At 44.7% G+C, this 20,932-nt stretch overlaps 1 protein-coding gene across 1 annotated transcript in view; it reads left to right on the plus strand.

The window, feature by feature from the left end:
- The window catches only part of LOC144500256 (cell division cycle and apoptosis regulator protein 1-like), a 107,327-nt gene that overhangs the window by 42,452 nt on the left and 43,943 nt on the right, over positions 1-20,932 (plus strand). Inside the window, exons 7-8 of the mRNA XM_078222931.1 lie at positions 10,996-11,110; positions 17,645-17,822. Of these exons, the coding sequence (XP_078079057.1) occupies positions 10,996-11,110; positions 17,645-17,822 (293 nt within the window). The remainder of the gene's footprint in view (positions 1-10,995; positions 11,111-17,644; positions 17,823-20,932) is intronic.

Raw genomic sequence — 20,932 nt, forward strand, 5'->3', positions numbered from 1 at the left:
TCAGATTTTGTTGGTGTGTAGTCTCCAAAATTAAAGATACAACAACACTAGTACCAACCTCCATCCTAATAATTTGTCCAATTAACTTTGGAATCACCCAGAATCAATGTAATCCACCCTATATGGATAAGATGTTAAGTTGGAGGAGTTCTCCATACTTCAGGAGTTGAAGTTGTACAAGGCAGGGTTCTGAGGAATGTGGAGGAACAGAGAGATCTTGGGGTTCATATCCACAGATCTCTGAAGGTTGCCACTCAAGTGGATAGAGCTGTGAAGAAGGCCTATAGTGTGTTCGCGTTTATTAACAGGGGGTTTGAGTTTAAGAGCCGTGGAGTTATGCTGCAACTGTACAGGACCTTGGTGAGACCACATTTGGAATATTGTGTGCAGTTCTGGTCACCTCACTATAAGAAGGATGTGGAAGCATTGGAAAGAGTGCAAAGGAGATTTACCAGGATGCTGCCTGGTTTGGAGGGTAGGTCTTATGAGGAAAGGTTGAGGGAGCCAGGGCTTTTCTCTTTAGAGCAGAGGAGGATGAGAGGTGACTTAAGAGGTTTATAAGATGATGAGGGGGATAGATAGAATGGACGTTCAGAGACTATTTCCTCGGGTGGATGTAGCTGTTACTAGGGGGCATAACTATAAGGTTCATGGTGGGAGATATAGGAGGGAGTGATCGGTTTATAGAGATGTAGTGGCAAACGTTTATAGGGATGTTTCTGAAGACACAGAATTGATACATTCCAATGAGAATAAAACATTCCATTGTTAACTAAAACAGTTAAAAACAGTATTGAACTTAAAGAAAAAGCACATGATTGCACAAAGACAGATAACAGATCAGGAAATTGGGCAAAATATAAAAACAGCAAAGAATGATGAAAAGATTAATAAGGAGAGAAAATTAGAGTGAGAGAGGTAGGTTCTTTACTCAGAGAGTGGTTGGGGTGTCGAATGGACTGCTTGCTGTGATAGTGGAGTCGGACACTTTAGGAACTTTCAAGCGGTTATTGGATAGCACATGGAGCACACCAGAATGATAGGGAGTGGGATAGCTTGATCTTGGTTTTGGACAAAGCTCGGCACAACATCGAGGGCCGAAGGGTCTGTACTGTGCTGTTCTATGTTCTAAGACATTGGAAAGGCCACACTTGGAATACTGATTACAGTTCTGGTCACCCTATTATAGAAAGGATATTATTAAACTAGAAAGAGTGCAGAAAAGATTTACTGGGATGCTACTGGGACTTGATGGTTTGAGTTATAAGGAGAGGCTGGATAGACCGGGACATTTTTCCCTGGAGCGTAGAAGACTTGGGGGTGATCTTATAGAGGTCTATAAAATAATGAGGGACATAGATCAGTTAGATAATCAACATCTTTTTCCAAAGATAGGCGAATCTAAAACCAAGGGACATAGGTTCAAGGTGAGAGGGGACAGATACAAAAGGGTCCAGAAGATCATAGGGATTTGCAGGATGAAAACAGGCCCCTCGGCCCAATGTGTCCATGCTGCCCCTTGAGTGGAACAGTCTGCCAGAGATTACAGTAGAGGCGGGTACAATTTTGTCTTTCAAAAGCATTGAGACTGTTACATGGGTAAGATGGGTATAGAAGGATATGGGCCAAACACGGGCAATTGGGACTAGCTTAGTGGTTGAAAAAAAAGGGCGGCATGGACAAGTTTGACCAGAGGGCCGGTTACCATGCTGTAAACCTCGATGACTGTATTTTCTTTGACAAAGCCATAATTATTTTCTTTCACGTTGTAAATTCTTTTGTAGAATGCCACTTCTTCTTAAAGGTGCCCAGATTCTTCTTCGAAATATTCTTCTCGGGGATGCCCAACAGACTTCTGTAATGTGACCCATTTTGCTACAATTACATTGACTTTCCTTGCTCCAGCATTCGCTCGCTGAATGGCCCATTTTGACATATCTGTGATAAGCCTGTTGCTGTTTTGACTTCTTGTGTGCAGTTCCCAACTTGTGGATCTTCATTCCTTCACCAAATTGTGAAGCCTCTTTAGCAGCCAGTTCCATCGACATTGAGATTTCTACTGCAGATTTTAAAGTCAAAGCAGGTTCAGTAAGCAATCTTCTTTGGATGGACTTATTTTGGAGACCATAAACTTGACAATCTCGAAGAGTACGTTCTAATGACTCACGAAACTCTCCATGTTGTGCCAACCGTTTTAAGGTTGCCACAAACTGAGCTTTTGCCTTCCACCTGATTCCTTTGGAGAAACCTGAGCCATTTCACAATGACCAGTGGCTTTGGAGAGTGATGCTCTTCAACGATCTTTGTGAGTCATCGTACGTTTTGTTCCTGGCTTGGCTAAATGAATCAAGTTCCAGAGCAAATTGAACATTTTACTTCCTATTGTACTGAGAAAAGCTAATACGAGCAACTCATTTTTAATTTTATTCACTTGTACAATGTTCTGAAAACACTCGGTATAGTATATTTAAGATTCATTTTCTTCATTGAAAGTACACATGGATACTAATTGACCCACCCAAGTACCTCTTGCAGGTACGAGCAACTCGAGGCTGCTCAGTATTTTTTTACTATCATCCCAGTACACCCCTTTTTACCCTGGTGACCATTGACTTGATGTATTATTTCTTTTAAACAACATGAGCCATTCAGCAAAGCATCCCTTCTTTTCAAATATGCCAGATACTGCCTGGAATCTCGCCCTTTATTCATCGGAAAAATAAACTCTCTTTTAAAACAATAGAGAGCTTTTTTTTGTCTTAGTGGCACTTTAGTTTATTGTTGTTTATTTTCCCCAGCCTTCTGATATTTGAAGAGTGAGGACTCACAATGTGTTTTTTCTACTGAGGATCTTTTCTTCATGTCCTAACTATGTTGGGTTTGTGGATTTTAAACAAAAAGAAAAGATGGGGTTTGCACACGCACATTTAAACTAACCACAACAGATTTATTCCAGGACCTCTTGCCTGTACAGAGTACAGACTGAAACTCAACAGCAGCCTGTAAAACACCCTAATGACATCACCATGAAATCAAGTAACAGGCTCTTAAAGGATTCATGCTTTTATATACATATATACATATATATATTTAACACAGTGCTGCCTCCAAGTGACCCAACATTTTTCTGAACTGCTGGTGGCATAGGACATACCCAGGAATGGTGATGGTGCTGTCTGGGGCATTATTTGTAAGGTATGATTCCACGACTATGAGTATGTCAGCTTGTTGTTTGACTGGTCTGTGAGACAGCTCTCCCAATTGTGGCACAAACCCCCAGATGTTAGTAAGGAGTCCTTTGCATTGTTGACGGGGTTGGGTTTGCCATTGTCACTTCTGGTGCCTAGGTTGATGCTGGGTGATCCATCCAGTTTTATTCCTTTTTGCTCTATTTGTGACAGCTGAATATAACTGAGTGGCTAGCAGGGCCATTTCTGAGGGCATTTAAGAGTCAACCACATTGCTTTGGGTCTGGAGTTGCATGTAGGCCAGATCAGCAATCATTGGCAGGGGCATTAGTGAGCCCCAGATGGGTTTTTATGACAATCGAAAATGGTTTCATGGTTGCTGATTTTTAATAGATTTTTAATTGAGCATCAGGTGTCTTAACCAAGTGTTCAGTTCATCTCTCCGCACCAGTTCTTGGAACAAAGGAAATTGGAGCAGGAGTAGGCTATTTGGCCCCTCGAGCCTGCCCTGCCAATCAAACAGATCATGACTGATCCACCTCTTTCGCCATTTTCTGTCTATCCCCATGAACCTTGATGTCGTTAGTATCCGGAATCACTATCTCTGTCTTCAATATATTGAATGACTGAGTTTCCACAGCCCTCTGTGGTTGAGAATTCCAAAGATTCGCCACCCACAAATTAAGGAAATTCCTTATCATCTCATTCTTAAATGACCTGCCCTTATTCTGAAACTGTGTTCCCTGGTCCGAGCCTCACCAGCCAAGAAAAACATCCTCTTCAAATATACCCTATCACACCCAGTAAGCTGTATACAATTGCAGCAAGACATCTTTACTGCTGTACTCGAATCCTTTTGCAATGAAGGCCAGCATACTATTTGCATAATATGTGCAACATACAATTACTTGCTGCACCTGCATGCTAACGTTTAGTGACTCATGAACCAGGATGCCCAGCTCCCTTCAACACTTCCCAACATCTCGCCATTTAAGAAACATTCTACCTTTGTCTTTCTACCAAAGTGGTTAACTTCACACTTACAATATATTTCATTTGCCATGATCCTGCCCATTCACATCGCCTGTCCAAATTCCCTTGAAGCCTCTTTGCATTCTCCTCACAACTCACATTCCCATTTAGTTTCATGTCATTAGCAAATTTGGTAATGTTACATTTTGGTCCTCACATCCTAATCATTTATATAGATTGGCAATAGCCCCAGCAGTCCTCCTTGCCATACCCCACAAGTAACAGGCTGCCACGCTGAGAAATTACCCACTTATTCCTACTCTCTGCATTCTGTTTGTGAACAATTATCAGTTAGTTAAATTAGTTCTTTAATTGGGAAGTTAAAAGCTGCACTTCAGTCAGTGCATTCCTGAAACAGGAGTCAGCTGTGTCAGTTCTCAGCCGAATTATACAACTGGTTCAAACCAGTTCCAGGGCTTTGTAGGTAGAAACCTTGAAAAACAGAAGCAAGTGAGTGCTGCTCTGTCTGCATGGTGAGTGCTGCCTGACTGTGTAAGAATGCTTTTGGAGTTGGGTGGAAAAAGGGAGTTAGGTGAAACAGGCAGCAGAGGCCGCGAGGGGCAGGGCTGGTTGGCCGGCGAGGGGCAGGGCTGGTTGGCCGGCGAGGGGCAGGGCTGGTTGGCCGGCGAGGGGCAGGGCTGGTTGGCCGGCGAGGGGCACTCTTGATTCTCTGAAACTGACAGTGATTTCAGACTACAAAAAGCTTAAAAGTGACATCACAGGAGGACTGTGATTTCATTGGCTAACAAGGTGCTAAATCTGAAAATCCATTTACATTACTGGTTAGAAATTGTGTTGAGACTGAGGTAATAAGGAGATATATAAAATAAAATTGAAATAAAGAAAAAATTAAAACCAAAATTAAAAACTGATTAAATACATTGGAAATGGAGGGTCAGGTGACGTGTTGTTCATGCATGATGTGGGAGCTGGTGGACCCCATTGTGGTTCCCAGTGAGCATGTCCATAGTAAGTGTTGGTTGCTTGAGGAACTCCGGCTCAGAGTGGATGAGCTGGATTCTGAGCTTCGGACGCTGCGAAACATTAGGGAGGGGGAGAGATACCTGGACACTGTGTTCCAGGAGGCAGTCACACCCCTTAGATTAAATACCTTGAATTTGGGCAGTGGTCAGGGACAGGAGGGTGTGGCTGCGAGTGAGGCAGGTAGAGGAATCCAGGAGATAGGTTTGCAGGAGCCTCAGTCCCTGAACTTGTCCAACAGATTTGAGATTCTTACTCCTTGTGTGGACGGGAACTGGTACTGCAGGGAGGATGAGCAAAGTGACCTCGGCACTGTGGTACAGGGAGCCGTTCCAAGTGGGGGGAGAAAGAAGAAATGTAGTCGTAATTGGTGATAGCATAGTTAGGGGCATTGACACTGTTCTCTGTGACCAGGATCGAGAATCCCGAAGGTTGTGTTGCCTGCCTGGTGTTCGGGTTCGGGATATCTCATCTGAGCTGCAGAGGAACTTGGAGTGGGAGGGTAAAGATCCAGTTGTCGTGGTCCATGTAGGTACCAATGGCATAGGTAGAACAGGAGCAAAGGTTCTGCTGAGGGAGTATGAACAGCTGGGAGCTAAATTGAAAAAGCAAAACCAACAAGGTAGTAATCTCTGGATTACAAGCTGAGCCAAGAGCTAATTGGCACAGGGTCAATAAGATTAAGGAGGTAAATGCGTGGCTTAAAGATTGGCGTGGGAGGAATGGGTTTGAATTCATGGGACATTGGCACCAATCTTGGGGAAGAGGGGACCTGTTCCGATGGGACGGTCTCCATCTAAATCGTGCTGGAACCAGAGTCCTGGTGAATCGTATAACTAGGGCTGTAGATAGGGCTTTAAACTAAATAGTGGGGGGAGGGTTGAGTTGTGTGGAAAATTAGAAAATCAAAGTTAGAGAGGGTAGAAGTGCAAGTTAATGGAGCTGAGGGGAGCTGAGAGGTTCGTAAAGTTTCCAGACCACATAATAGAACAGAGAGCATAGAAGGTGGCAGGAATCCAATCTCAGGCAGCGCAAAAAAGGTGACCAGTATGAGAAGGGAGGTGGTCAATGCAGGACTGAGGGTGTTGTACTTAAATGCGCGCAGTATACAGAACAAGGTAAATGAGCTTGTTGCGCACATTAAAATTGGCCGGTACGATGTTGTGGGCATCAGAGACATGGCTGCAAGGGGATCAGGGCGGCACGGTAGCGCAGTGGTTAGCACTGCTGCTTCACAGCTCCAGGGTCCTGGGTTCAATTCCCGGGTCGGGTCACTGTCTGTGTGGAGTTTGCACATTCTCCTCGTGTCTGCGTGGGTTTCCTCCGGGTGCTCCGGTTTCCTCCCACAGTCCAAAGATGTGCGGGTTAGGTTGATTGGCCAGGTTAAAAAAAAAAAAAATTGCCCCTTAGAATCCTGAGATGCGTAGGTTAGAGGGCTTAGCGGGTAAATATGTGGGGGTAGGGCCTGGGTGGGATTGTGGTCGGTGCAGACTCGATGGGCCGAATGGCCTCCTTCTGCACTGTAGGGTTTCTATGATTTCTATGATCAGGGCTGGGATCTAAATATCCAAGGATATGTGTCCTATCGAAAGGACAGGCAGAAGGGCAAAGGGTTGCATTGTTAGTAAGGAATGAAATTAAATGGATAGCAAGAAGGGATAAAGGATCAGAAGGCATAGAATGTCTGTGGGTAGAGTTGAGGAATCGCAAAGGTAAAAAGACCCTGATGGGAGTTATGTACAGGCCCCCTAACAGTAGTCAGGATGTGAGGCAGAAAATAAATCGGGAGATAGAAAAGGCATATAAAAAAGGCAATATTGCAACAATCATGAGGGACTTCAATATGCAGGTGGACTGGGCAAATCAGGTCGGTAGTGGATCCCAAGAAAAGGAATTTGTGGAATGTCTCTTAAGAGATGGTTTTTTGGAGCAGCTTGTTACAGAGCCTACTAGGAAACAGGCAATTCTGGATTTGGTGATGTGTAATGAGGCAGACTTGATGAGGGAACTGAAGGTGAAGATTAGGGAGCAGTGACCACAATATGATAGAATTTACCCTGCAGTTTGAGAAGGCGAAGCTGGAATCAGATGTAACGGTATTACAGTTGAATATCGGTAACTACAAGGACATGAGGGAGGAGCTGTCCAGAGTTGATTGGAAAGGGAGCCTAGCAGTGAAGACAGTGGAACAGCAATGGCAGGAGTTTTGGGGGGTTATTCGGGAGGCACAACAGAAATTCATCCCAAGGAGGAGGAAACATGCTAAGGGGAGGACGAGGCATTCATGGCTGACGAGGGAAATCAAGCTCAGCATAAAAGCCAAAGAAAAAGCTACAAAGTGGCGAAGATGATTGGGAAGCCTTTAAAAGCAAGCCGAGGACAACTAAAAAAGCAATAAGGGGGGGAGAAGATGAAATATGAATGTAAGCTAGCTAATAATACAAAAGAAGCTCGAGTTTTTTCCAAAATATAAAAGATAAGAGAGAGGCATTGGACCACTGGAAAATGAGGCTGGGAGAAGCAATAATAGGAAACAAAGAAATGGCAGAGCAACTGAACAGTTCCTTTGCATCAGTCTTCACGGTGGAAGACACCAGTGGGATGCCAGAGCTCCAGGAGAGTCAGGGGGCACAGGTGAGTGTAGTGGCCATCACTGAGGAGAAGGTTCTGGGGAAACTGAAAGGTCTGAAGGTGGATAATTCACCTGGACCGGATGGACTACACCCTACGGTTCTAAAAGAGATAGCTGAGGAAATTGTGCAAGCATTGGTGGTGATCTTTCAGGAATCACTGGAGGCAGGGAGGGTCATGATGTGGAGTTGCCGGCGTTGGCCTGGGGTAAACACAGTGAGAGTTTTAATTTTAACCTGGTGTTGTTAAAACTCTTATGGCAGGGAGGGTACCAGAGGACTGGAAAGTAGCTAATGTAACACAGCTGTTTAAGAAGGGAGGGAAGCAGCAGATGGGAAATTATAGGCCGGTTAGCCTGACTTCAGTCATTGGCAAGATTTTAGAGTCCATTATTAACATTGCGATCGCAGAGTACTTGGAAGTGCATGATAAAGTAGGACTGAATCAGCATGGCTTTGTCAAGGGGAGGTCATGTCTGACAAATCTGTTCTTTGAGGAGGTAAAAGGAAGTTAGATAAAGGAGAACCAGTGGATGTGATTTATTTAGATTTCCTGAAGGCCTTTGACAAGGTGCTGCATAGGAGACTGTTCAATAAGTTAAGTGCCCATGGTGTTGAGGGTAAGATCCTGGCATGGATAGAGGATTGGCTGACTGGCAGAAGGCAGAGTGGGGGGATAAAAGGGTCTTTTTCAGGATGGCAGCCAGTGACTGGTGGTGTGCCTCGGGTCAGTGCTGGGACCACAACCTTTCACAATATACATTAACGATTTGGAGGAAGGAACTGAAGGCACTGTTACTAAGCTTGCAGATGATACAAAGATATGTAGAGGGTCAGGTAGTATTGAGGAAGCAGGGGGGGCTGCAGAAGGACTTGGACAGGTTAGAGTGAGCAAAGAAGTGGCAGATGGAATACAATGTGGAAAAGTGTGAGGCAATGCACTTTAGAAGGAGGAATGGAGGCATAGACTATTTTCTAAATGGGAAAATGCTTAGGAAATCAGAAACACAAAGGGACTTGGGAGTCATTGTTCAAGATTCTCTTAAGGTTAACGTGCAGGTTCAGTCTGCAGTTAGGAAGGCAAATGCAATGTTAGCATTCATGCTGAGAGGGCTAGAATACAAGAGCAGGAATGTACTTAAGACTCTGGTCAAACCCCATTTGGAGAATTGTGAGCAGTTTTGGGCCCCTTATCTAAGGAAGGATGTGCTGACGTTGGAAAGGGTCCAGAGGAGGTTCACAAGAATGATCCCTGGAATACAGAGCTTGTCGTATGAGGAACGGTTGAGGACTCTGGGCCTGTACTCGTTGGAATATGTAAGGATGGGGGGGTGGGGGGTGGATCTTATTGAAACTTACAGGATACTGCGAGGCCTGGATCGAGTGGACGTGGAGAGGATGTTTCCACTAGTAGGAAAAACTGGGCATACTAGTAAATCTCTTCTGCACTCTTTCTAGTTTCATTGTTGATTAGAAGGCAGACTCCACCTCCCCTCACCTTACCTAAGGCTGCAGAACGGTCCATCCACTGAATTGAGAAATCCTCTAGTTGTCGGGCACAGTTTGGTGAAGCAGGATTGAGCCATGTCTCCGTGAAACAGAGTACACAGCAGTCCCTCAGTTCCCTTTGAAAAGTGAGTCTGTCTTTAAGTTCGTCTAGCTTGTTTTCCAGAGATTGGACATTTGCCAGGAGTAAGCTGGAGAGGGGGGCTTCAGGACCACATTGTTTCCATCTCACCTGCAGGCCTGCGCGTTTCTCGCCCTTCCTGAATGAGTGACTGTTTCTGATAGCCTGGGAATTGGTGTGAGTAGTCCACGGTATTGAGGGTATAGGTGCGTCCATTGTGGTTCTGCACTTTAGTTAGTGCATGGGTAAAGATTTTCTTGCCATGGTCGCAGTTCTTGCGTCAGCAGTCGGATTCACCCGGTCGGCCGTTCTGGGTCGCTGTCAAGCTGTGGTTCAACATTGGAAGTCATCCTCCACAGCATTTGTGCTAATTAGGTTTATCCGATCTAAACTTAAATTCATATTGTCCATTATTGCTCTGTTATCCATGTTACATGCAGCTCTAGTTTCCTGGTTTATACCATGTCCAACATTGTCACAACAGTGTGGTGGCCTGTAAACAACTCTCACTAATGTTTGCTACCCCTGTGCTGTTTCTTAGCTCCACCCAAACAGATTCTGCATCTTGATCTTTTGATCAAGTTCTTACCAGCTCACTTGGCATTTGCATTTCCTCAAAGGATCATTAACCGTTGGAATTCTTAGTGGAGGCTGGGTCATAGAATATATGATGTGGAGATGCCGGCGCTGGACTGGGGTAAACACAGTAAGAAGTTTAACAACACCAGGTTAAAGTCCAACAAGTTTATTTGGTAGCAAAAGCCACACAAGCTTTCGGAGCTGCAAGCCCCTTCAGGTGAGTGGGAATTCTGTTCACAAACAGGGCATATAAAGACACAAACTCAATTTACATGAATAATGGTTGGAATGCGAATACTATTAGCAATACTATGCGAATAGTCTTCACATTCCAACCATTATTCGTGTAAATTGAGTTTGTGTCTTTATATGCCCTGTTTGTGAACAAAATTCCCACTCACCTGAAGAAGGGGCTTGGAGCTCCGAAAGCTTGTGTGGCTTTTGCTACCAAATAAACCTGTTGGACTTTAACCTGGTGTTGTTAAACTTCTTACTCATAGAATATATTCAGGGCTGATGGAAGACAAAAGTCAGGAGAAGAAGCGGTGACAACTGAATGTTGTGACAGCATAATGTGTGGAACTAACATTTTGTCTTCAGGTGATGTTGCTGAGGAGCAACGAGTAGATAAGGAAGAAGATGGGGTAAAGGGTAACTTGGTTACCACATGACACTTTTGAAGAAAATTATCACATCAGTCTGGTGCACATACACCATTCTACTAGTCACTCCAAACAACTTGGCAGCAGAGCTTTGTACCTCTGAGCACAGAGCTGAGGCAGATTGCTAATGGCGATCTTTATTAAGTTTAACAAATCAAGAGATTGTAGGTTAAAGTTCATTATTTTTTTCCCATTTAAAACTTTGAAACCTTTCAATATAATTCTAGTTCATTCATGCATGTACGTTCTTTGCTCTCTGCTATAGTGTATTGACTAATTGTTGTTGCATTCACTAGTGCCGTGAAAGGCAAGGCGCCCCAGGTAGGAGACCGGGTTCTGGTGGAAGCTGCTTACAACCCCAACATGCCCTTCAAATGGAATGCACAGCGAATACAGACTCTGCCCAATCAGGTGAGCTTAACTGAATGAATCATGGTATCTTTGCACTGCAGAAGGAGGCCATTTGGCCCAATGAGTTTGCACTTGTTCGCTGAAAGAGCATTCTACCTAATCCCACTCCCCTCCCTTATCCCTGTAACTTGGCACATGTATTATTTTTGTGGCGGTACTGTGCCTTTAGGAAATGTATTTTAATCGTGTTTCTCTGTGAGATGTTTTAGCAGTCTCCGGTATTTTATCGGTACCATGTTGCCGACAGCCAGTTTCCTTTATTGTTACTGAAGCAGTAGAGAAAAACATAGAAAAACTACAGCACAATACAGGCCCTTCAGCCCACAAAGTTGTGCCGAATATGTCCCTACCATAGCAATTACTAGGCTTACCTATAACCCTCTATCTTACTAAGTTCCATGTACTTATCTAAAAGTCTCTTAAAAGACCCTATCGAATCCGCCTCCACCACCGTTGCTGGCAGCCCACTCCACGCACCCACCACCCTCTGAGTGAAAAACTTACCCCTGACATCTCCTCTGTACCTACTCCCCAGCACCTTAAACCTGTGTCCTCTTGTGGCAACCATTTCAGCCCTAGGAAAAAGCCTCTGACTGTCCACTCGATCAATACCTCTCAACATCTTATACACCTCTATCAGGTCAACCCTCATCCTTCGTCTCTCCAAGGAGAAAAGGCCGAGCTCACTCAACCTATCCTCATAAAGCATGCCCCCCCAACCCAGGTAACATCCTTGTAAATCTCCTCTGCACCCTTTCTATGGCTTCCACATCCTTCCTGTAATGAGGCGACCAGAACTGAGCACAGTACTCCAAGTGGGGTCTGACTAGGGTCCTATATAGCTGCAACATTATTTCACGACTCCTAAACTCAATTCCTCGATTGATGAAGGCCAGTACACCATACGCTTTCTTAACCACAGCCTCAACCTGCACAGCTGCTTTGAGCGTCCTATGAACTCGGACCCCAAGGTTCTTCTGATCTTCCACACTGCCAAGAGTCCTACCGTTAATATTATATTCCGCCATCCTATTCGACCTGCCAAAATGAACCACCTCACACTTATCTGGATTAAACTCCATCTGCCACTTCTCCGCCCAGTCTTGCATCCTATCAATGTCTCGCTGCAACTTCTGGCATCCCTCCACACTATCCACAACACCTCCAACCTTTGTGTCATCAAACTTACCAACCCATCCCTCCACTTCCTCATCCAGGTCATTTATAAAAATCACAAAGAGTAAGGGTCCCAGAACAAACAAAATCACAAAGAGTAAGGGTCCCTTTCACGCAGAGAGTGGTGGGAGTGTGGAATGAGCTGCCGGATAAAGTGGTAAATGCCACTTTTAACATTTAAGAAAAACTTGGACGGGTTCGTGGATGAGAGGGGTGTGGAGGGATATGGTCCAAGTGCAGGTCAGTGGGACTAGGCAAAAAATGGTTCGGCACAGACAAGAAGGGCCAAAAGGCCTGTTTCTGAGCTGTAATTTTCTATGGTTCTATGGTTCTAACAGATCCCTGGGGCACTCAACTGGTGACCGACCTCCATTCAGAATATGACCCATCTATAACCACTCTTTGCCTTCTGTGGGCAAGCCAGTTCTGGATCCACAAAGCAGTGTCCCCTTGGATCCCATGCCCCCTCACTTTCTCAATAAGCCTTGCATGGGGCACCTTATCAAATGCCTTGCTGAAGTCCATATATACTACATCTACTGCTCTTCCTTCTTCAATGTGTTTAGTCACATCCTCAAAAAATTCAACCAGGCTTGTCAGGCATGATCTGCCTTTGACAAAGCCATGCTGACTATTCTTAATCATATTATATCTCTCCAAATGTTCATAAATCCTGCCTCTCAGGATCTTCTCCACAACTTACCACGATGAGCTGGCAAGGTGGATGCAGAACTGGCTCGGTCATGGAAGACAGAGAGTAGCAGTGGAAGGGTGTGTATCTGAATGAAGGGTTGTGACAAGTGGCGTTCCTCAGGGATCAGTGCTGGGACCTTTGCTGTTTGATCGTATTGTACATTGTATAATATATCGTATATCATATATATCATGATCGTATAACTGACATCATATTGCTTTTAATCTGAACTAATGCAGTGCTGTGTTGTTTGTGTTCCCCGGGATGGCAGAGTAGAGCTTAATTGAGGGTGATTGACAAGTCAGGCTAGGGACCGCTATATTCACAGAGAAGCCCGGTTTTAGTTTTGTTTTTCAGAAGCTGCTTGAAGCTGAGAGCAACAGCAGTATTTTTCCCTCTCTCTGAAGTTGGAGGTTTGTTGTCTGGGTGGCTGATTTTGGAAGCTGCCAGAGATTGGGTTTACCTCTGAGGTTTTGCTGTTTGGAGAATATATCCTTCTCTGAAAACTGCTGTTGGGATCGTTGTCCAGAAGTATTAAAAAGCTGGAAATCCAGCATTGTGTAAGCATACTTGTTTTGTGCTAACTCATGCTGAAGAAGGGTGTCTGTCTGTGGGATGTTGTTTTGCATTGGAACAAGGATGAGTTTTAGAACCATCCATTAAGAGTAGTTTTATCTTCCAGATTTATTAACTGAATTTAAAATCCATCAGCTGCCATGAAGAGATTTGAGCTCATGTCCCCAGATTATGTCTCTGGATTATTAGTCCAGTGGCGTTACCACTACGCCACTGCCTGCCTTGCATGCAGGTGGATAAAAGAGCTGTGTTGCTTGAATCACATTGTTAGTATAAATAAAAAAAAGAACGGGCTGAAGTAGATTCCTGTGAACAAAGAAAATTATAGCACAGGAATAGGCCCTTCGGCCCTCCAATCCTGCATCGACCATTCTGCCCGACTGAACTGGAGCCCCCAAAACTTCCGGGGACCATATCCCTCGAGTCCCATCCTATTCAAGTATTTGTCAAGATGCCCCTTAAAAGTCACTATCGTATCTGCTTCCACGACCTCTCCCGGCAGTGAGTTCCAGGCATCCACCACCCTCTGTGTTTTAAAAAAAAACTTGCCTCATGCATCTCCTTTAAACCTTGCCCCTCACACCTTAAACCTATGCCCCCTCGTAATTGACTCTTCCACCCTGGGAAAAAGCTTCTGACTATCCAATCTGTCATGCCCCTCATAATCTTGTAGACTTCTATCAGGTCACCCCTCAACCTCCGTCACTCCAACCTCTCCTCAGAGCTGATGCCCTCCATACCAGGCAACATCCTGGTAAATCTTTTCTGTACCCTCTCCAAAGCCTCCACATCCTTCTGGTAGTGTGGCGACCAGAATTGAACACTATATTCCCAGTACAGCCCAACTAAGGTTCTATAAAGCTGCAACATGACTTGCCAATTTTTAAACTCAATACCCCGATGAAGGCAAGTATGCCATATGCCTTCTTGACTACCTTCTTCACCTGCATTGCCACTTTCAGTGACCTGTGTACCTGTACACCCAGATCCCTTTGCCTATCAATACTGTTAAGGGTTCTGCCATTTACTGTATATTTCCTATCTGTATGAGACCTTCGAAAATATATTACACCACATTTGTCCGGATTAAACTCCATCTGCCATCTTTCTGCCCAAGTCTCCAACCGATTTGTATCCTGCTGTATCCTCTGATGGTCCTCATCGCTATCCGCAAATCCACTAACCTTTGTGTCGTCCGCAAACTTACTAATCAAACCAGTTACATTTTCCTCCAAATCATTTATGTATATATTACAAACAGCAAAGGTCCCAGCACTGATCCCTGAGGAACGCCACTTGTCACAACCCTTCATTCAGATACACACCCTTCCACTGCTACTCTCTGTCTTCCATGACCGAGCCAGTTCTGTATCCACCTTGTCAGCTCACCTCTGATCCTATGCGACTTCACCTTCTGCACCAGTCTGCCATGAGGGACCTCATCAAAGGCCTTACTGTAGACAAAATCCTCATCAATCATCTTCGTTACTTCCCCGAAAAACTCGATCAAGTTCGTGAGACATGACCTCCCCTTCACAAAACCATGTTGCCTCCCACTAATACGTCCACTTATTTCCAAGTGGGAGTAAATCCTGTCTCGAAGAATGCTCTCCAATAATTTCCCTATCACTGACATAAGGCTCACCGGCCTGTAGTGACCTGGATTATTCTTGCTACCCTTCTCAAACAAAGGAACAACATTGGCTATTCTCCAATCCTCTGGGACCTCCCCTGTAGGAAGTCTCACAACACCAGGTTAAAGTCCAACAGGTTTATTTGGTAGCACAAGCCACTAGCTTTCAGAGCGCTGTCCCTTCGTCAGGTGAGTGGGAGTTCTGTTCACAAACAGGGCATATAAAGATACAAACTCAGTTTACAAAATAATGGTTGGAATGCGAGTCTTTACAGGTAATCAAGTCTTAAAGACTTCTTACTGTGAGACTTCTTACTGTGTTTACCCCAGTCCAACGCTGGCATCCCCACATCATGACCTCCCCTGCAGCCAGTGAGGATATAAAGATTTTTCTCAAGGCCCCAGGAATTTCCTCCCTTGCCTCTCTCAGTATTTTGGGGTATACCCCATCAGGCCCTGGGGAATGTCGACCTTAATGTTTCTCAAGACCCCCAATACCACCTCCTTTTTGATCTCAACATGACTCAAATCATCTACACATGCTTTCCCAGACTCATCATCCACCAAGTCCTTCTCTTTGGTGAATACTGACGCAAAGTACTCATTTAATACCTCGCCCATTTCCTCTGGCTCCACGCATAGATTCCCTCCCTTGTCCTTGAGTGGGCCAACCCTCTCCCTGGCTACCCTCTTGCTCTTGATATATGTATAAAAAGCCTTGGGATTTTCCTTAATCCTGCTGGCCAATGATTTTTCATGACCGCTTTTAGCCCTCCTTGCTTAAATTTCTTTCTATTTGTATTCCACACTTGCTTTGTGTGTTCCTTTCTAATTGCATTAAATGTGTCAAATTAGACAGGTTTGTTTCTGGCCCTCTTACAGTTAAAGAGGATGTCCCATACGGGAGTATTTAAACTACTTTGGCAGTGGGATGGGAACCAAAGCAAAGGTGATTTAACTGAAGGGGAACCAGAGAGTAGGGCCAGTAAGACTCAGAGGAAGAGCAGGCAGGGTGTGGTTACTAATCAAAGGAGGTCTGGTCGACTGAAGCGCATTTGTTTCAATGTGAGAAGTGTAACAGGTAAGGCAGATGAACTTAGAGCTTGGGTTAGTACTTGAAACTATGATGTTGCTGCTATTTCAGAGACTTGATTAAGGGAAAGACTAGGATTGGCAGCCTCCTAGCTTTGACAAATGCTTCCCTTTTCTCTTTGACTAGGCTCACAATATCTCTCATTATCCAAGGTTCCCAAAACTTGCCACACTTATCCTTCATCCTTACAGGAATGTGCCGGTCCTGAATCCCTATCAACTTACACTTGAAAGCCTCCCACATGCAGGTGTTGATTTGCCCTCAAACATCTGCCCCCAATCTACAGTCTTCAGTTCTTGCCTAATATTGTTGTAATTAGCCTTCCCCCAATTTAGCTCCTTAACTTGAGGACTACACTTATCTTTATCCATCAGTACCTTAAAGCTGACTGAATTGTGGTCACTGTTCCCAAATTGCTCCCCTTCTGAAACGTTGACCACCTGATCTCAATACCGGGTTTAGTATGGCCCCTTCCTTAGTTGGGCTACCAAATACTGTTTCAAGATCCCTCCTGGATGCTCCTTATAAACTCTGCCCCATCCACGCCCCTCGCACTAAGTGAGTCCCAGTCAATATAGGGGAAGTTAAAATCTCCCACCACAACAACCCTGTTACTTTTACACCTTGCCAAAATTTGTCTACATATCTGTTCCTCTATCTCCTGCTGGCTGTTGGGAGGTCGACAGTAAACCCCCAACTTTGTATCTACACCCTTCGTATTCCTGAGCTCTATCCATATTGCCTCGCTGTATGAGCCCTCTGAGGTGCCCTCCCGCAGTACAGCTGTGATATTCTCCTTAATGAGAAGTGCAACTCCCCCACCCTTTTTACATCCCCCTCTATCCTGCCTGAAACATCTGTATCCTGGGATACAGATGTTAGGCTGCCAATCCTGGTCTTTCCCTTAATCAAGTCTCTATAATCGCAGCAACGTCATAGTTTCAAGTACTAACCCAAGCTCTAAGTTCATCTGCCTTACTTGTTACATTTCTCACATTGAAACAAATGCGCTTCAGTCGACCAGACCTCCTTTGATTAGTAACCACACCCTGCCTGCTCTTCCTCTGAGTCTTACTGGCCCTACTCTCTGGTTCCCCTTCAGTTAAATCACCTTTGCTTTGGTTCCCATCCCACTGCCAAAGTAGTTTAAATACTCCCGTATGGGACATCCTCTTTAACTGTAAGAGGGCCAGAAACAAACATGTCTAATTTGACACATTTAATGCAATTAGAAAGGTCATTCATTAACTATGCATAGGTTTGTGTATTATTTATTTGTATAAAATATGTATATATGTGTGTGTTGGATAGTTCTGCCTTTGTGTTGAAGAGCACTCAACTATTTTTCTTTTGACTTCCTAGAGTCAGACTCAACCACTAATCAAGACGCCACCAACTGTTATGCAGCCTCTCGCACAGCAGCCATATGGTGTTCCACCTCAATCTCAGTCGCTTTTGCAGGCATCCATGGCAGCTGCTCCCCTCACTCCTTTGCTGTCAGCACAGCCTCAACCGTTACTGCAGCAACCACAGCAGAAACGTAAGCCACCACAAGATCTGCATTCATATTACTAACTCTTGTAAATTAAACATACGTCACCCACAAGAGTTACAGTCGCATTATTGTAGATTAAATGTAGATTACATATTTACATCACAAATCAATAACAATACCTGAATTGCATTACCGTAAATTAAGTTTAAAACAGCCAAAAGATCTGCATTGTAAGTTAAGTATGAATCCCCTGATGAGTGAATCACAATCGAAGAATCATCATAGAATCCATAAAGTGCAGAAGAGGCCATCCTGCCCATCAAGCCTGCACCAACTCTCTGTCAGAGTGTCTTGTCCAGGCCCCCTCCCCCACCCTATCCCCGTAACTCCACATATTTTACCATGGTTAATCCTTCTAATTTCGGGACACCAAGGGGAAGTTTAGCATGGCCAATCCACCTAACCTGCGCATCTTTGGAGTGTGGGAGGGAATCAGAGCACCCAGATAAAACCCAGGCAGACAGGGAAGAACATGCAAACTCCATGCAGACAGTCACCAAAGACTGGAATTGAACTTGAGCCCCTGGTGCTGAGAGGCAGCAGTTCTAACCACAGTAATATAGTGTGTTGCCTCCCTGGTGCCAGGGTCAAGGATGCCACTGAACGGCTGCAGGACAATCTAAAGGAGAAGGATGAACAGTCAACGGTCGTGGTTCACTTTGGTACCAAGGACATGGGCAGAAAGAGTGATGAGGTCCTGCAGCAAGTAGTTAGGGAGTTGGGTAGCAGATTGAAAAGCAGGACCTCAAAGGTTGTAATCTCTAAATACCCCCAGTGCCATGTGCTAGTGAGTATAGGAATAGGAGGGTAGAGCAGATGAGTTTGTTACTGAAGAGATGGTGCAGGAGGGAAGGCTTTAGATTTCTGGGGAAGGTGACTGTTCATCCTTCTCCTTTAGATTGTCCTGCAGCCGTTCAGTGGCATCCTTGACCCTGGCACCAGGGAGGCAACACACTATATTACTGTGGTTAGAACTGCTGCCTCTCAGCACCAGGGACTCAAGTTCAATTCCAGTCTTTGGTGACTGCATGGAGTTTGCATGTTCTTCCCTGTCTGCGTGGGTTTTATCTGGGTGCTCTGATTCCCTCCCACACTCCAAAGATGTGCAGGTTAGGTGGATTGGCCATGCTAAACTTCCCCTTGGTGTCCTGTACAAGTCAGACGGGTTGTAATATTGGAATGGGACCAATATCCTTGTGGGGAGGTTTGCCAGTGCTGTTGCAAAGGTTAAACTATTTTGTCAGGGCGATGGGTTGCAGAGTGGAGGTACAGAAGGGGTCACTGCACAACTAAATATAGAAGAAAACTTCTTATAGTGAGGAGGGATGATCGAATCATAGAGGTATACAACACATTAAAAGGCCCTTTGGCCCATCATGTCAGCACTAGTCAAAGACAAACCAAGGACATAATCTCATTTTCAAGCACCTGGCCTTTTATGCCTTGGCATCGCAAGTGCACATCTAAATACTACTTAAATGTTATCCTGCCTCCACCACCTTTTCAAGCAGTGAGTTCCAAACACCCACCACCCTTTGGGTGAAAACGTTTTTCCTCAAAAACATTTGAATGTTTAAGGGGCCTCCAGTCCCTGAGCTTAAATCTATGCTCCCAGTCATTGACCCCCTCCACCAAGGAGCAAAGTTTCTTCCTGTCTACTCTATTTATGCCTCTCATAATTTTATACATCATTATGTTCCCCCCTCTGCTCCTTGGAAAACAAGTCTAGTCTATCTAATCTCTCTTAATAACTAAAACTCTCCAGCCCAGGCAATATATTGGTAAATCTGCTCTGCACCCTTTCTAATGCTATCACATCGCTCCTCTCATGTGGATTCCAGAACTGCACACAGTACTGTAGCTATGGCCTAACCAACATTTTATTTAGTTCCAACATAAATAACCTCCCTGCTCTTAAAATCTATGCATCAGCTAATAAAGGCAAGTATACCCTATGCCTTCTTAACCACTTTATCCACCTGTCCTTCTACCTTAAGGGACCGGTGTACATGCACACCAAGATCATTCTGATCCTTGGTGCTTCCCAGGGTCTTGCCATTCGTCATGTATTCTCTTGCCTCGTTTGTCCTGCCCATGTGCATCACCTCACACTTATCCAGATTGAGTTCCATTTGCCACTGATCAGCCTATCTGACTCGCCCATCTATATCCGCCCCTAATCTAAAGCTGTCCTTCTCATTATTTACCACCCCACCAATTTTCGTATCATTCACAAACTTATGATCGACCCTCCTATGTTCAAGTCTAAATCATTTATATAAATCCAAAATCAGCAAGGGCCCCAACACTGATTCCTGTGGGGCCGCACTGGACACAGTCTTTTGAAAAACACCCCTCAACCAGCACACTCTGCTTCCTGCCACTCAGTCAATTCTGGATCCAATGTACCACATTTCCTTGGAGCCCATGGGCTCTTACCTTCGCTATCAGTCTCCCATGTTGGACATTGTCAAATGCCTTGTTGAAGTCCAAGTAGATTACGTCAAATGCATTACCTCATCCACACATCTTGTCACCTGTTCAAAACATCAAACATTTGGTCAGACATGATGTTCCCGTAACAAAATACGCTGACTGTTCTTGATTAATCTCTGCCTCTCCAAATGCAGATTAATTCTGTTTCTCAGAATTGCTTCCAATAGTTTCCCCCTCCCCCACTGAGGTTAGACTGACTGGTTGGCAGTTTTCTGGTTTTTATCCCTTCCTCCCTTCTTGAATAACGGTACCACATTGGCTGTCTTCCAGCCAGTGTATCTAACATCAGTGGTAGGGCAATTATTGGTAAAAATTCAGAGGGACTGAATTAAACTGCACTTGGAGAGGCAGGTATTAATAAAGGATAGTCAGCATGGCTTTGTCAGGGGAGATCATGCCTAACAAATTGAGGGCTGTGCAGTTGTAGTCTACATGGATTTCAGTAAGGCTTTTGACAAGGTCCCAATCGGGAAACTGATCAAGATGGTAAGAGCCCACAGGATCCAGGGCAGTTTGGCATATTGGATCCAAAGTTGGCTTTGTGGAGGCAGGGGGTGTTGGACAAAGGTTGTTATTGTGACCGGAAACATGTTTTCAGT

The sequence above is a fragment of the Mustelus asterias genome, chromosome 11, assembly GCF_964213995.1.
Source record: "Mustelus asterias chromosome 11, sMusAst1.hap1.1, whole genome shotgun sequence".
Lineage (NCBI taxonomy): Eukaryota > Metazoa > Chordata > Chondrichthyes > Carcharhiniformes > Triakidae > Mustelus > Mustelus asterias.